Source organism: Micromys minutus, assembly GCF_963924665.1.
Source record: "Micromys minutus genome assembly, chromosome: 9".
NCBI lineage: Eukaryota > Metazoa > Chordata > Mammalia > Rodentia > Muridae > Micromys > Micromys minutus.
The window spans coordinates 49306315-49322452 of NC_137978.1; the positions used below are offsets into that span (position 1 = coordinate 49306315).

At 42.1% G+C, this 16138-nt stretch overlaps 1 protein-coding gene across 11 annotated transcripts in view; it reads right to left on the bottom strand.

Moving 5' to 3' along the window:
* SRRM1 (serine and arginine repetitive matrix 1) overlaps positions 1-16138 on the bottom strand; it is a 31185-nt gene that overhangs the window by 3830 nt on the left and 11217 nt on the right. For 4 of the 11 annotated variants that reach the window (XM_080921725.1, XM_080921717.1, XM_080921718.1 and 1 more), the window contains 8 exons: positions 15996-16115; positions 13302-13576; positions 7925-8005; positions 7471-7557; positions 5380-5524; positions 4997-5038; positions 3197-3322; positions 698-1159 (listed from right to left, as the gene is read on the bottom strand). In XM_080921725.1, coding sequence (XP_080777851.1) covers positions 698-1159; positions 3197-3322; positions 4997-5038; positions 5380-5524; positions 7471-7557; positions 7925-8005; positions 13302-13576; positions 15996-16115 — 1338 coding nt within the window. The remainder of the gene's footprint in view (positions 1-697; positions 1160-3196; positions 3323-4996; positions 5039-5379; positions 5525-7470; positions 7558-7924; positions 8006-13301; positions 13577-15995; positions 16116-16138) is intronic. The other 7 variants (XM_080921726.1, XM_080921720.1, XM_080921727.1 and 4 more) reach the window with 5 other exon arrangements.

Below are 16138 nucleotides of genomic sequence, written 5' to 3' on the forward strand. Positions count from 1 at the left end.
GGGGGGAAAAAGGCAAAGCTGAGAACATACATTCAAAGGAGAACACATACTTCAACCACCCAAGTCTTCTACAGGGTCATTCATGCCCCACAATTCTATTACTTCCTAATGGCTCATCCTGTAGAACACTAGTGACATCAGCCCCTTAGTTTCTTAAAGCCTGCTCTGTATCAGTCTTGTGAGCTTGTCAGGGGCTGGAGAAATGGCACCAACTCATCTCACAGTTAACTACGAATACCATTTCAAGACATCCGACACCTGCTTTTGGCTTCTGTGAACTGCTCACAAAAAGTGTACAGATATACATACAGACAAAATGCCCATTTATATAAAACAATAAAGAGAAAAAAAGCCCATTTCACTTGAGATTCAGAAACAGCTCTCAAATACCCATTGCTAAGAACGAAGTAAAGCCCTCTGGAATTTATGCTACAAGGAGCTAGGTCCAAAGTCGGAAAATACATGAACAGTACCTAAAGTTTGCTTATTACTGGCTTTTTGAGACGGGGTCTCTCTGTGTAGCCATGACTGTCCTTGAACTCAGACCTGCTGTTCTCTCTGCCTCCCCAGTGCTAGGATTAAAAGTGTGCGCTGCCACCAGCTTTCTTATTATTTCCGTAACTGGTCAATAAAAAAGAGGATTTTACATGTTATATAACTACATATTCCTAATAACAGAAGCATTAGGCATGTTTACTTTTTTATCTTTTTGGGCTCCGGAGTCCTGGAGACTCTCCTAATAGGCCTAGTACTTGGAGATGGGGACTGCCGTCCTTGGGGTGATGCTGAAGCTCCTCTTCGAACAGGGGGAGGGCTTGAGGTCTGAGGAGCCCGAGGCCGTGGTGAGGGCGAATGCCGTTTGTTTGGTTGCGGTGACCGGGCCTCCCGGGTGGAGCGGCCTGGGGAAGACCCTTTCCTATGCTTGGAAGATAAGGAGGGCGAGCGTCTCTTGGTGACTGGGGGGCTTCTTTGTTTAGGAGGTGGAGAGTGGGAGACCCGTCGCTTTGGTGGTGGAGAAGGTGATGCCCTTCGCTTGGGCGGGGGTGGGGGCGAGGTGGTTCTCCTCTTTGGAGGTGGGGAAGGAGAGTATCTCCTCTGGATGGGAGGAGAGTATCTTCTTGGAGATGGTGAGCGGCGGCGTGGGGGAGGAGAAGGGGTCCTAGAAAAAACAACAAACCATTAAGATGAAATGGACAGTATCCAAATGCTATTATTATTGTTGTTGTTTGTGCATGTCCACACATCATGAATGATCACGTTGGACATCTTTGTGAAAGCAATTCTCTCCATCCACCTTTATGTAGATTCTGGGATCAAACTCAGGTCACTATAGTTTTATGGCAAGCACTTTCACCCACTGAGCCATCTTGCTAGCCAATCCAGAATCAGAGAAATTAATTAAATAAAAAGTAGCTAGTCATAACTAATCTGTAGGTAGCATTATACAGGAGGTATAACACACACACCACCATGGCTGACAATAGGATACTGTATTGAGTTTAATGAAGAAAGTTAAAAATTTCAGAAACAATTTAAATTCATCAAACCAAGAGAATTCATATAATTATACAAAACAAAGTGGTTTCAGAAGAGAACCGTACACTGTGCTGTGGTAACTGTCAGCATCAGCTGTTCCCAGGCAATCAGTTAAAGCAAATAGGGCCATAGGGCAAAGCAGACTGAAAAAGTCTGCTTTATGAGTTCTCTGTGATAGAAGCTAGAAAGATGCCCCCCACCCCCTTTCTTTTTTGGTGTTTTCCAGACAACATTTTCTCTGTGTAGCCCTCGTTGTCCTGGAACTTACTCTGTAGTCAAGAGCAGCCTCAATCTCAGAGAGATCTGCCTGCCTGGAATTAAATGTATGTGCTGGCATTGCTTGGATTTGGCTCAACTCCCAAGAGCACTTGCTGACCTTGCAAAAGACCTGGGTTTGGTGCCAAACACCCATGTGGTAGTTCACAAAAGCTTGTAATTCAAATTTAAGAAGGATCCAATGCCATTTTCCGGCTTTCATGGTCATTAGGTACAACAGCGCCCACAGTGCTTTAAACTAGCACCCCAGTTTACTGAGAAAGCTTTCAACAGACTTGCCTAGTCTTCTGTCTCAAAGGATCATTTTCTTAGTGTAAATTCACTGTCAGACAAAGGTACTTCTAAAAGCCTTATCCAGCTTTTCTGTTCAAGCTGGGTTTATCACACAACAATCTTTAGGCAAAGTGGTAAAAGAGAACTGAATAATTATTTAATAACTCTGGCTAGGCAGGGGATCTAATTTGTAATCCCAGTACCTCTTGAAGTATCTGAGACAGCCTCAAATCTGCGGCTTGTCTGCTATACATACCAAGATCTTATTCAACAAGAATAATATCCACCTAGAAAGACATACTCAACTAACCAAAACAGAAGAAGTACAGTGAGTACTCGCATGGATTCACCTCCACACATAAAATGTATCAGCTGACCTGGAACTTGTGATATCATTCAGGCTGGTTCCAAACCAGTGTTGATCTTTCTGCCTCTGCCTCCTAAGAGCTGAGATTATGACCGTGTGCTGACACACACAGCACATGACAGACTTTCTGCAGAGTTCTAACCTCTCCTTTGGAATACCCTTTTGATTTGGGACTGACAGCACTTGTCAGACTAAGGCCCTACAAAATTGGTAGGAGCATCACCAAGGCTTTTGAAATGTGCAAAATGCCAACAGGTCAACTCATGGTCAGTGTGCACAACTTGACGGTTTCACAAGACTCCAGCACTGCAGCCACGGACACTCCTCACTCTCCTCACCCTAGACAGCCATCTATTTACTTCTCCCATTTGTTTTTCGTTGGGCAAGGGTCAGCTTCTCTATACCCAGGCTGACCTCCAACTCAAAATTTCCTAGCCTCAGCCTTTCAAGGGTTTAGATTCTGATCATAATATATTTGGCTCCTATTTTTCTTTTTTTCGAGGCAGGGTTTTTCTGTGTGGCCCTGGCTGCCCTTGAATTAAAAAACCTGCCTGCCTCTGCTTCCTGAGTGCTGGGATTAGAAGTCAGCATCACTACCGCCCTGCCCCATTTTCTGTTTCTACAGAGTTCTGTCATAAAGGAGCTCACAATTATGTGACCTTTTACAACAGGAGATGCAATCTCTTACAAAGCAACTTCCATGATAATGACCCCCAGTTATCATAAATCAACTGGACACAGTACCTTCGTCGTGGTGGTGGGGTGGGAGATCTGCGCCGCCGAGGAGGAGGCGGGGGAGGAGGGGGGGGGGCCGGAGAAGGAGATCGTCGCCTTCGGGCAGGAGGTGGGGAGGGACTTCTCCTCCTTCTACTATTAAACAAACAAACAAACAAACAAACAAAAATAATCAGAGTTATCCTCAGTCAGTGACATTTATAATTTAAGTCTCCCCAGGAAGCATATTTCCAGCGGTTAACTAACCCAGAGCAGAAACATAATTATGTTTTGCTTTTGGCTTGAGTAGAAGACGGCTCTGTGATGTTAGCTTCAGACAAAAACACACATTTGGTCATGACATAACCCACCCAACAGAGGAAGAGGAAAAAATTCAAAAACTGTCACTAGAACATTTATTTTTAGTTGGGATATACATAATAATCAGTTGGGAAACTTATCTGAGACTTATGTGAACCACATCAGGGCTAAGTTCAGCCAAGCTGTGCTTTGATAAGGCTTTTCAGTTGACTCATTCTTATGAGAAGCATTTCCATGTTAACAGACACCAAATCCAGAAACCCTGTCTTAGAGCTGCCCTTCTTCCTTCACAGCACACTTAGGGCAGAACAGAGGGACCGACTGCTCACACTAGGTGGATGTTCTCTGAGCTGCATTTCCAACCTTATGGTCTCATCTCTAAGAACTATATTACCACCATTGAAAAGGGACTGGGTGCCACACCTACCAATACCCTAAAGACAAACTACAAACCTGTCTGAAGTACTAGAGCTGCCATGGGGTAGTGTGGTTACGAGTATATTCAAGAACCAAATACCCCCTCACTCAAGTTCTGTAATACCTGTGACACAAGCCACAGACCAAGTACCCTATATTAACAAACTAGAAACTACCTCACAAAAGACTTAAATGAAAGTTAAGCCAGTTTGTCACCCTTGACACACAATGAGAAAGAAGTCAATGTAAACAGTCCTTAGCTCCTTGTCCAGCCAGGGCTGACACTGTGAACCTAGCTCAGTTTCTCAAGCTTAACTGGTCTCCCAACTCTTCCGAATTCACTACCAACATTTGATTTCCAACCAGATTTGATTTAGGTTTACTGGTAATGTGTGATTAGTACTTCCTATCAACACTTTACATAAATATTCAAAATTATACTTAAATATATGTATTTAAATATATGTCCCTTAACATATGACACTGAGCCAGGTGAGTATGGCACATACCTTTAACCCCACCACCAAGACAGAGGTAGGTGGGTCTGCATTTGAAAGCAGCCTAATCTACACAGCAATTTCCAGGATAGCCAGGGCTACACATAAAAAACCCTGTCTCAAACCCAAAAAAATCCAACAAAGGGGGGTGGGGTGGGTAGAGGGAGAAAGCCAGGGCTGATTAAGATGAGCCCAGCAGATAAGGCACTTGCCAGCGAGCCTCAAAAACTGAGTGAGTTCGATTCCCAGGACCCACATGGTGAACACAGGGAACCAGTTTCTACAAGTGCACTGTGGCATGTATGTACTCACACATCTCTATGACAAATAAAAATACAATGAACACTTGTTTAAAGTAACTCCCTACCTAGTCTAAGGACCCATAATTAGCAGATCAGAAAAGGATCTAAAGACAACTCCTCACACAGCTCTGTGTGTCATTCATCTGACACGGTAAAACATAAACACACACGAAAGCAACTTAAGACTCTCTCCACTGACATACTGTGTTTGTAAAATGGAGACAGTTACCTGAACAGGAAACTAAGTAAACTTGGTATGGAACCCTAATTTGCCAAAACAGTATCTAACCAACCTTTTAGTCACTGGTGACTGCCATCGCTTTCCCATCTGCATCCTGAGAGCAGTGGAGAAAAACAAATGTCAAGAATTCCACTCATGCAAGTTAAATCCTTCTTGTGGAAGCATTTTTTAAAGCTTCAAAATCTCTGGAATTAATGCTATGATTTAATCATGCATTTATTCATGCATAAGGCAGTCACTCAAAACTTGTCTAGTTTTAATGTTAACCACCAACAGCAAGAAAAACCAAACTAAACAAAACCCAAACCCAGCCATCGCCTCTAAGTTTTCACATGAAGAATCTACCCAATTCTAAAATAATTTTGGGGCCTAAACTATAAATTACACTTTCAACCCAACCACAGATCAATCAAAACCATTAATGAAGACTGTTACCGAGGGGAAGTCTCTTTTTGGCGCTTTCGAGGTGATGGAGAGGCACTCCGAGAAGGAGAATGTCTCCGCCGCCTGCCTACCTCACCATTCTTCACATGAGATCTCTTGGGCCGTTCATCTTCTGAGGTGGAAGAGGAGCCAGAGTCTGTAATCACAGAGCAAAGAACAACAACAAAATATCACACACACACACACACACACACACACACACACACACACACACACACACGTCTCTCTCTCTCATGCATGCACATGAGCGAACATACACACACACAGCCCCCTGCGCCCCTTACAATGCATGCTCAAGGTCCTGGGTTCTACACCCAGCACTGGGAAAAATGTTATTTAGAGGTTAAGACTCAACACACACACACACACACACACACACACACACACGTATATAAGCATATACCTAGTATGGCATAAAGCCATGGGTTCAATTCTCAGTACCATTAGGACGATCGAATCAGCACAATTTTAGTGACAGTCAACAGCCCACACCCAGCATAAAACTAGCAAATGTAAGAGTACTAAGACCTGTATGGATCTCTTAGGAAAGGAATCTAGGCATGTAAAATGAGGCTTGTTGGTGCATGTGCACATCTGAGGACAGGGAGGTGGGAGAAGGAGAATCTGAAGTTCAACATCAGCCTCAACAACAAAACTAAACTCTAGTGAAGTTTTCCCAATTAACAAAGTAAAACTTCAAAAGATCTGAGAGCTGATGGTGTAATTAGTGGTAAAGCACATGCCCAGCATGAGAAGGCTCTGGGTCATACACCAGCAGCAAAAGAACAACAAAAAATCAATATGCCACTTGAAATAGAAAATACATATGACTACTACAATAATCACAACTATAGCCTGAGGGACAGGGATGTGGCTGTTAGTAGAGAGCTTGCCTCAGCACGCGTGAGACCCCAGGAATCCATCCCCAGTACTGCATAAACTGGGTGCAGTGCTGCAAAGCTGGTCTCTCAGCAGCAGGACGGAGTCAAACAGACTCCAAGTATAAGGTCATTTTTGGCTACACAGCAAGTTCAAGACGAGCCTAGGTTACATGAGACTCTTTCTTAAAACCCAAATTAGTATCACAAGAACAGAGCCAGAGGTTTAAATATTAGGCTTTTGCGCCCTTTAACCACTAGTAATAAATGAAAGAGATTTACAAAAACAAGTATGATCTTCTAAACCATAGACTTTTACTTATTATATAAAACAAAAATTGCAGAAATGCTTAGGAGTAGACTCAAATATTAGGGAATAATTAGTCTTCCAATTTCATTTTTTGTTTTACTAATTTACTCTATAGGTCAATTACCTTTTGTTTATTTTTTGAGACAGGGGTTTTCTCTATGTAGCCCTGGCTGTCCTGGAACTCACTAGGTAGACTAGGCCCGGCTCAAACTCAAGAGATCCACCTGCCTTTGTCTCCTGAGTGGTAGAATCAAAGGTGTGTGCTACCACTGCTCGTGTCCAATTACCTCATTATATTTAATAACTGGGAATAAAGCTCAGAACTTTGTACACAGTAAGCTGTACTCTACCAGAGCCATACACATAGCCAGACTTATTACCTTCCTAACAATATAGTAATTTAAAAGCAAAATTTAAGGGTTTAAAACGAGATACTCAGGGTCCAAACACAATCCAAGAAGGCAAACACTCAGATCCTCAGCACTTAAAAAGAGTCCGCTGCTCTTCCAGAAGTCCCAGTTCAGTTCCCAGCACCCACATGATGGCTCATAATGTCTAATTCCATATTCTCAATGGATCTGAGGTACTGTATTCTGATCTCCTTGGAGACCAGATATAAACATGGTGCAGACATGCATGCAAATAAAACACAAACACGCACAAAATTTTAAAAGAGAGGGGAGGGTACACCAGGGTCTCATGTAGTCCAGGCTGGTCTCAAATATACCACATAGTCAAGAATAACTGAACTTTCACCTTCTTCCAGTTTGCTGTTCTGGGGACTCTCACTATGTAACCCTTACTGGCCTCATACAGGAACTCTCCTGCCTTAGCCTCCCAGTGCTGGGGTTACCACAGGCATGAGTGAAAAAAGTATTTGCTTGTTGTCCATACCAGATGAAGACTGCTGGTTCTGTCGTCTGTATTGTCGCCTCTGCTGCACAGAATCAGCGGCAGCCATTTTGCTGCCTTTGTCTTCTTCTGAAAGATGGATGCATTTAGAAAGTGTTGCTTTAGTTAGACACAGGGAATGTGACATGACAGAACACAACAAGCACTCAGCTCAGCCACTACAGGTCAGTCCACAAGATACGGATCCTGCAAACATCCCAGATAGCTGTCCAAACCCAAAATTATGTCTGTCCAAATACAGAAGAAAAGAACAAGGCTTAGATGAATAAAATAACCAGAGAGAACACATTTCAATGCCAGAGCTGGACTCTCAGAATGTGTCACTTTCAACTCTTCCCTACTGTGGTGCCCTGTACAATGAATCTCCAACCCCAGGGAATAATCACATATGGAAGGAAAAATAAAAAGCCAACCTCTAGAAGTCATTACGACTTACCAGACTCAGACAACTCCACTTTTCTAGGCTTGGGTGCTGGAGAAGGTGATTCTCTTTTCTCAGTACCTTTATGTTTTGTCACTAAAAAATAAAGTGAAGAAAAAACTCATACAATAAAAAGAACAATGTTTTAATAGTACTAGAATGTGTCAGACTCTTCACATGAAAAATTAACCTAAAATTTAAACACGGAAAGCTTCAAAAACTAGTTCTACAGGGCTAGCAAGAACCCTGCACTTGTGACCCAGCACTCCGTCAGCACAGTGGGAGGTGAGGGTGCAGAACTGATTTGCAAGTTTGTGGGCCACCTAGCTTGGAACACACATAGGAGAATAATCAACTCTCAAAAATTGTTTTGCAAACAAAAACAATCATGTTGCCCTCTAGGGACTGGAGGCCAGGCTCGGTGGTTAAGATGGAACTCTGCTCTTGTAGGAGAAGAGTTTGGCTCCCAGCACCCACATTGGTGGCTTACAAACACAGGTGACTTCTGTTACAGGGGATCTTCTAAGCAACTGTACATGCCCCACTTGTATATTAAAAACATTTTTTTATGCCCTGACATATACGTGCACACCAGACGTGGAAACATGTATGTTTGCACATATGCACAACTCATTCACATAAAATAATAGTAATAATTTTAAAAACCTTGGGCAAGGGCTGGAGAGATGGCTCAGTGGTTGAGAGTACTGACTGCTTTTCCAGAGGTCCTGAGTTCAAATCTCAGCAACCACTGGTGGCCCACAATCATCTATAATGGGATCGGATGCCCTCTTCTGGTGTGTCAGAGACAGCTACAGTGTACTCATATAAAGAGAATAAGTAAATCTTTAAAAAAAAGGAGAAACAAAAAAACAAAAAAACAACAACAACAAAAAAAACCTTGGGCAACCAGCTTCAAATCTTGAGCCTTTTCCAAGAGAACCCACAGGAGAATCCAGGAAGTATAATTAAGTGGAGCAAATGGGGGTAAGGTCTTAGAACCAGAGCATTTGTTTGTTAGGAAAAAGGAAACAGACAGATGACCGCACTCCTCCCTTAAGGCCCCTTCCACTGCCAAGAGCTTCTTTCTTAACTTCCCTTAAAGAATCTACCCCTGCTCTGCTTTTAAAAATAAAATTCACACAGGAAAAGGTAATTGGTCTGGAAAAGAATATTTAGCTATCTAACCAAGAGGCCAAAGACTCCTATGCCACAAAAATCTTGGGCATACCCAGGAGATTTAAATGATCTTAAAGAGTAAGAGTGAGCCCGAAAGAAAGAAAGGGGTTGGGACTGTTACCTCAGAAGTGCTGGTACAGCATAAGACAGCCAGGTCTTGGGTTTAAGCTCCCGTGGGAGGGAAAAGTTCTCCAAACAAGAATAACACTGGTGAGAGAACGAGCCACCCAAAGACCTCATATTAACTGGAAAATTCTGGCACTTCTTTTGAAAACTTCTGTGACATATGTTCCTGGGGTTTTTGTTTTGAGTCAGGCCTCACTTTCTAATCCTGGCTGGTCTCCAGTTCAGTGATCCTTCTGCCTCAAACTCCAAAGAACCAGGATTACACACATAAACCACCAAACCCAGATATGTATATTAAATACTGTTACTAAAATAAGATTCTACTCACTCTCATACCCCATTTTACAAGAGTTCTTTGGAAACGTAAAATAAAATTATACAACCACACTGAGAAACACAGAGACAACTGAACAAACTGAGAACAGAAACCCAAGATTCTGTGTTTAGGGTACTGATCTCAATCATTCTCTCTTCTTAGGAGCATCCATGGGGCTGTTCAGATAGTTCAGCCATGGTTAAGAGCATTTGCAGAGCACCTGGGTTTGGTTCCTAGCACCCAACAGCAGCTTACAATTATCTTCCAGGGGAGCTGAGGTCTACTGAACTGTGGACACCAGGCTAATAAGTGGTGCTCTTATAGATAAGCAGGCAAACTCTCGTGAGCATAAAATAAATCTTGAATACAATCAAGCATATAAAAATATACTCATTAGTTTTACCATGGATCAATTTCAAAAGCCACCTGAAAAGGCCCATCTAAGAAACAAACCCTTGAGACTCTTGTTTTATATGACTAACAAATTTTGATAAACTGATTAGAATACACTTATACCTTATACTATAAATTCTGTCATAGACTACCAGGATGTAGCCACAGGAACTAGATCTAACACTTCAAGCCCTGTATCCCTGAGCTACATTCTTGCACTTACCGATCCCATCTACTAAAGTTATTTAGACAAACTACTAAATTGGGCAGAGACTGTTTTAACACCTGAAGTGTACTCAGCAGTCAGGAGCACTTGCTACCCTTACAGAGAACTTAATGTGGTTTGCAGCACCTGCATGAGTAGCTCACTGCCACTTGCAACTACAGCTCCAGGGCTAATGCCTCCTTTGGCCTGTAGATACCTGCATAGTGTGTACATATGCCCTACCACAGAACATATGTAATTACAAAAAGAAATCCCAGCATACAGGAGGCTGAAACAGGACTGCCAGTCTAGATCACATAAAAAGGCACCCCTCCCACCCACATCAAAGTTACTATCTCAGAGGACCAAAGTGGCTTGTTGGGCTGTACTAAGAAAATGTAGTGGTTATCCCTACAGGATAAATTGGTGTATGTTACTAAATAAATAAAAGAACAAGATTGTAGCATTGCTTTTATGTATCTTGAGACAAGATCTGGCCTCAAACTGGCTATGAATTAAAGAACTACACCCTCATCTGATGGTGATGAAGCCCACCTTTATAATCCCAGTACTTGGGAGGCGGAAGCAGATGACTTTCTAAAGCCAGCCTAGCCTACAGAGTTCCAGTATGGCCAGGGCTACACAGAGAAACTGTTTCAGGAGATAAGGGTGGGGCACACCATTACATGGAGCCAACATTATATATTTTGCTAAACAGTGTGAATAAACATATGGGAGGGTTCATCCTGACTTAATGTCTCATTAAGTCTTTAATACTATTTATAACATATGCTTTATCCTTTAACTCTTGAGATAAAGCATTATTACAAGTAACATCTGTTTCTGTCCTTTGTTTTTTTTTTTTTTAAAGATTTATTTATTTAGTTTATATAAGTACACTGTAGCTGTCTTCAGACACACCAGAAGAGATCTCATTACAGATGGTTGTGAGCCACCATGTGGTTGCTGGGAATTGAACTCAGGACCTCTGGAAGAGCAGTCAGTGCTCTTAACTGCTGAGCCATCTCTCTAGCCCTTCTGTATTTTTCTAAATGAGATTTTTCCTTTTATTTACTGTTATGTTAATAGTGTTTTTAATAATTCAAAGAACAAATCGTTCTAGTATTAAGTCAGAAATCCAAGAGACAACTCTAAACCAGAATTTTAAAACATTCCAACAGTCCTATTAATTATTAATCTCAGATTGCCCAAAAGATAACTTGTAAAGTTAAGTTACTATAACCAGATATAATAGGAAACTACATGAAGCATTCACAGAGCACAATTTAACTGATTTAAAAGGGACAAGCTGTGGCAGGACACTTGACTCAAAACAAGTTCATGTAGTACCCAGATCATGACTGATTCAAAGTTCCTCCAAAACACCCTCAGAAGGGACTGTAAACTGTACTCAATAATTGCTTTCAAATAACCCTGCTTTTCGTTTCTTACTCCTAGTTCATTAGCCTGTTAACAACAACAGATCCTAAGATGACCAATTAACATCTGCTATAGGGAACACAATCAGGACTCTACATTACAGTAGTGCCACAGACCCTAAGTATCCAGAGACCCCAAGGTGGCCATTTCTGATCACAGAACCTAGTAGAGAAGCCAAAGAACTTCTTCATTCCACCTTCCATCTTCCTTCCTAGTCATCCGAAGTAGCAATTTACTGTAACTGGAAATGAACTCTTTTACTAACCGTGGTTAAGTCACGTCATGTAATCAAAGAACCTGACAACTGTGGCCTTTTCTTTAAGATCACTTCCACATAGCTTAAACCAATTTTGAGCTTCAGGGGCAATGAAACAACTAAAGTGCCCACAGTGCAATTGTCTAAAAACGTTGGTCCTCGCCTCAAGTCCACAAGAATACACAACAGGTCTCTGTTCCCCACAATGAAGCCTCTTGAATGCAGTTATCTTTACATGTGTACAAGACACACGTCAAAGCAGGAGCCTGGCACCTGTGCAGACTCATAAAAAGGTAACTAATAAGTTCTACAATGGCCCTATTTTAACAGTTAACTCCTTCTGTTCAGGTAGTTTAAAGTAACTTCTATATAATCTAAATGAAAAATGTATTTTTCTAAAATAATTGTGGGAACTCTTTAAAAGAGTTTTTCTCCTTCAGAGAACTCCCTAGCTCTAAACACAAGAAATATTTATGCATATAAAGTTCATAGAGACACAAGTAAGCTAGAGCAATGAGTATTAGATTCAGACATGGTGATGAACTCAGAGAGGCTAAAATATGTTCATTTTTGTATAAGATTAATACAACGCATGCTAAAAAATAGCTGTCTTAAGTATGTAAAAATTAAATAATGATTTGCACTTTACTTTTCATGGTTTGCCATTTTTAGCAGGTTCTCTCCCCACAGAACAGGTTTAGAGCGCACAGGTTGGCTCGGCCTTGGCTCCCTTGATATCTAGGCACTTGAGTCAATGGGCTCAGAACACCACCCTCTAAAATCCCAATCCTCACTCCATCCCCTCCACTCTCAGGCTGCCATTATTTCTCCAGCCCTAGCACCAAAGGCACCACCAGAATGGATCATACCCTTTTTCTTCATGTGTGCTTAGTGCAAAAGCAGACCCCAGTAAACTAGTCTTCACACAGACTAACGAACGTTTGACTTGGCTGGCACCATTACAGGCCTCCAATTCCCCAGAAACCAATCTACTGAACAGAGTAGGGACATCTTCCTAGAGCCAATCATCAATAAAATAAATCAACCTTTAAGGGGACACCATGTTCTCCCCTTGGGAGCATAATTGTGACAAAACCAAACAAAACAAAACCCCAGAGAACACAAAGCCCACAAGTAAGACGTCAAACAAAAAGCCTTAAGAAGTGTGGGGAGAAAGGTGGAAAATAGTTAACTGGTCTCAATAAAATGAATCTTTACAGTAAACACATGCTTCAATCTGTTACCCCAACTCGCACACAGCCTTGAGCTAGTGATCTGTGCCACCTGTGCATACAGGACACTGAGAAAACAAACACCTTTACTTATCCCATTTCAGCCACAGCCTAAGAAAGCAGGAAAGGCAAGACAAGCCAATTTAGTGTCACATACAAAGTACTACCCAGCTGTTACTGAAGAAGGGAAGGGACAACAGGGTTCAGCCATAAGCCAAAGGGAACAAAGTGCTTTGTGTTTGTACCTTTACCAGAGGTTCTTCCTGGAGACACAGAAACTCGACTTTTCCTTGTGCGGTTGGATTGCTGGGGAGTCGGGGAATGTCGAGCTTTGGGTGGTGGAGTCGCTGGAGATGATGGCCGGTGTCTTCGCCTTGGAGGACTTGCTGAAGGTGACAATCTACGCGTTTTCCGAGGAGGGCTGGATGTCCTCTTGGGAGGCTTCTTTGGCGGTGATCGAGAACGAGATGAAGAGGACGACGAGCTACTTCCAGACAGTGATGCGGAAGAACGCCTCCTTCTGTGAAATAAAGCATTCACTTCACTACCTGCAACCCTTCAAAGAGTGACTTCACAGTATATACAATATGCACAGAAACACAGCTATTTCTTTTAATCCAACTTTTGAGTTTATGTAGCTAAGTACATAATTACTTCAAAAAGATTGGAAACAAAACCATAACCTAGGACAGGAAACAGCTATTTCTGAGAGTAAATACACATAACTCCTGACTGTGTTTGAGCTGTGAATGCTATAATCCAGTAACCGAGCAGCCTCTTCCTGAAGAGTAATACTGGGGTCATGGAGTCTGCACAACATTGGGGAGAGAGCATTGCTCATTCAGAGTGATGTCAAGCAGCTTTAAGTTTCACTGAAAAATATGTGCAAGATTTGAAATTCATTTAGCTACATAAACTTAGAAGTAGGGGCCTCTCGAATTCTGCAGCAAAATCTGTGGTTAAGTTCTGTTGCAATTACGTGTACCTGCAGAATTCACCTTTGGCAGAAGAATTCCTGAGAACCTGAAAAAAAGAAACCCTACCTTAAGTGTGAGATTAAAAACTGGCTGAAAGGGAATCTTACACAATCTGCAAAATACCGTGACTGCTACATTGCTTATGCGCACTACTGAGACACGCTCTTTGTCAAACTCCAATGGAAGGAACTGGTCTCTCCCTAAGGGAGCACCGCCATTACTTCTTCCCGAAGCAGAAGGATCAATCTGAAAAGTGTGATGCCTGGAATTCCACCACATCGTCTACCCTGTCCACCAGCTGCAACAGCAACTTTACACACTTAATACTGATCCCTTGATAACAATCCCAAGTATGGGTCTAAAAGTCCTACCTGCGAAGATCTAACTCAAAGGAGCTTACTGGATGTTTTCCCATTTCTAGTTGATGTGGTTGTCTATAAAGAACATTAACTCAACAGCTTTTCTCAGGGCTAGGAGTGCACTTCCAAGGTGGAGCATAGGCTCAGGCTGAGTGAGGCCCTGGTTAAACCAGCAGCAACAAGGTAAAATAGACATCCAAATTCTGTCCAAAGCAGAGTTGAAAAGCAAGCAAGCAAGCCCAAGCAACATACCAATGAGGCAAAAAAAAAAAAAAAAAAAAAAAACAAACAAACTCTGTTCTTGTACACCAGGCCTCTACTTTGGGGTGAAATTGGGTTTATCTTATTGTGCCACTAGTAATGGCTTTATCTAAGAATGGAATTATAGGAACTTTCCTTCTATGTTTCCTGTCTGAGCTGTTACTAAAAGCTTCATTACAAAGTGTGCAGATGGTTAAAGCATTAATGTTGTTCTAAGACATTGGTTTCCCAGAACCATCAGGTGGCTTACAACTATGCATTACTCTAGGTCCAAGGGATCTAGAGGCCTCTGCAGACACCCGCACTCACACACACATACCCACATGCAGACACAAACCTACACATAATTCAAAACACACCTTTTTAGAAAAAAGAAAGATACTGTAAAGGTACTTGCTCTGCAAGCCTGGTGACTCAAGTTCAATCTCCCAGACCCACCCAAAGGGAGAGGACAGACACTATAATAATCCACTGACCTCCAGGCGCCAAGTCTTTGCATGTGTACACACATACAAAATAAGTTCTTAAAACCTGGGGACAACTGGAGATGAAGTTTTTAAATAAACAAATAAAATAACCTCATTAACTCCACTGCCTTTCAAAAGCAGTAGTAAGTTAAAAGTTGGATGGGAGAAAGGCAGCTCAGGGAAGGATGGCTCAGGGTTAAGAGCCTCTTTTTGCAGAGGACCTGGTTTCAGTTCCTAGCACCGACATGGTGCACAACCATCTCTAACTCCAGTTCCTGGGAATCTGGGACACTCTTTTGTCTTCTGGGGGCACTCCACACATGTGCTGCTGAACAAATGCAGACAAAACACTTTCACACACACAACAGCACACAGAAAAGTAGCCAGTTGTTATCATTTTTTTTTTTTTTTTTTTTGGTTTGGTGTGTGTGCACGTGTGCAAAACAGAGTCTACAAAGACGATGACTTTGACCTTCAGGGCCTTTTCCCTCTACCTCCAGTTGCTGAAATCAGTATGAAACACCATCTTTAAGACTGCACAGTATTGGGGAATAGACCCAGGCAGGGCAGGGATTCACCCATTCGCAGCAAGCATCTTAGCAACTGAAGTACATTGCTAGTTATTAGTTCTTATTCAGAAAAGATTTTTAGTGAGATCTTAGAAGGCTAACATACAGGATCTAGAAGACCAAACTATTTCTTTCCCAACATCAGATGTTTATCACAGATAAACGGTTCAACTTGAAGTGTATCAGGGTGCTTCCAAGACATTCCCTAATATAATTCCTGTCTTCCAGCAGACAAAAAAATTTCCCTCGGATATTATACCAAGAATTACACTAAGTTTCAGGCACCCAACACTAAGAGAGTCTCACCGTCTCCCTGGAGACCTACTCCTCCTGTGCCTTGGTGGAGGAGGCATTCGTCTTGGTGGAGTTCTTCGTCGGGGAGATGGTCGTCGTCTTGGGCTTGGCCGCCTTCTAGGAGAGTATGATCTGCCATAAGAAACAGAATTGGG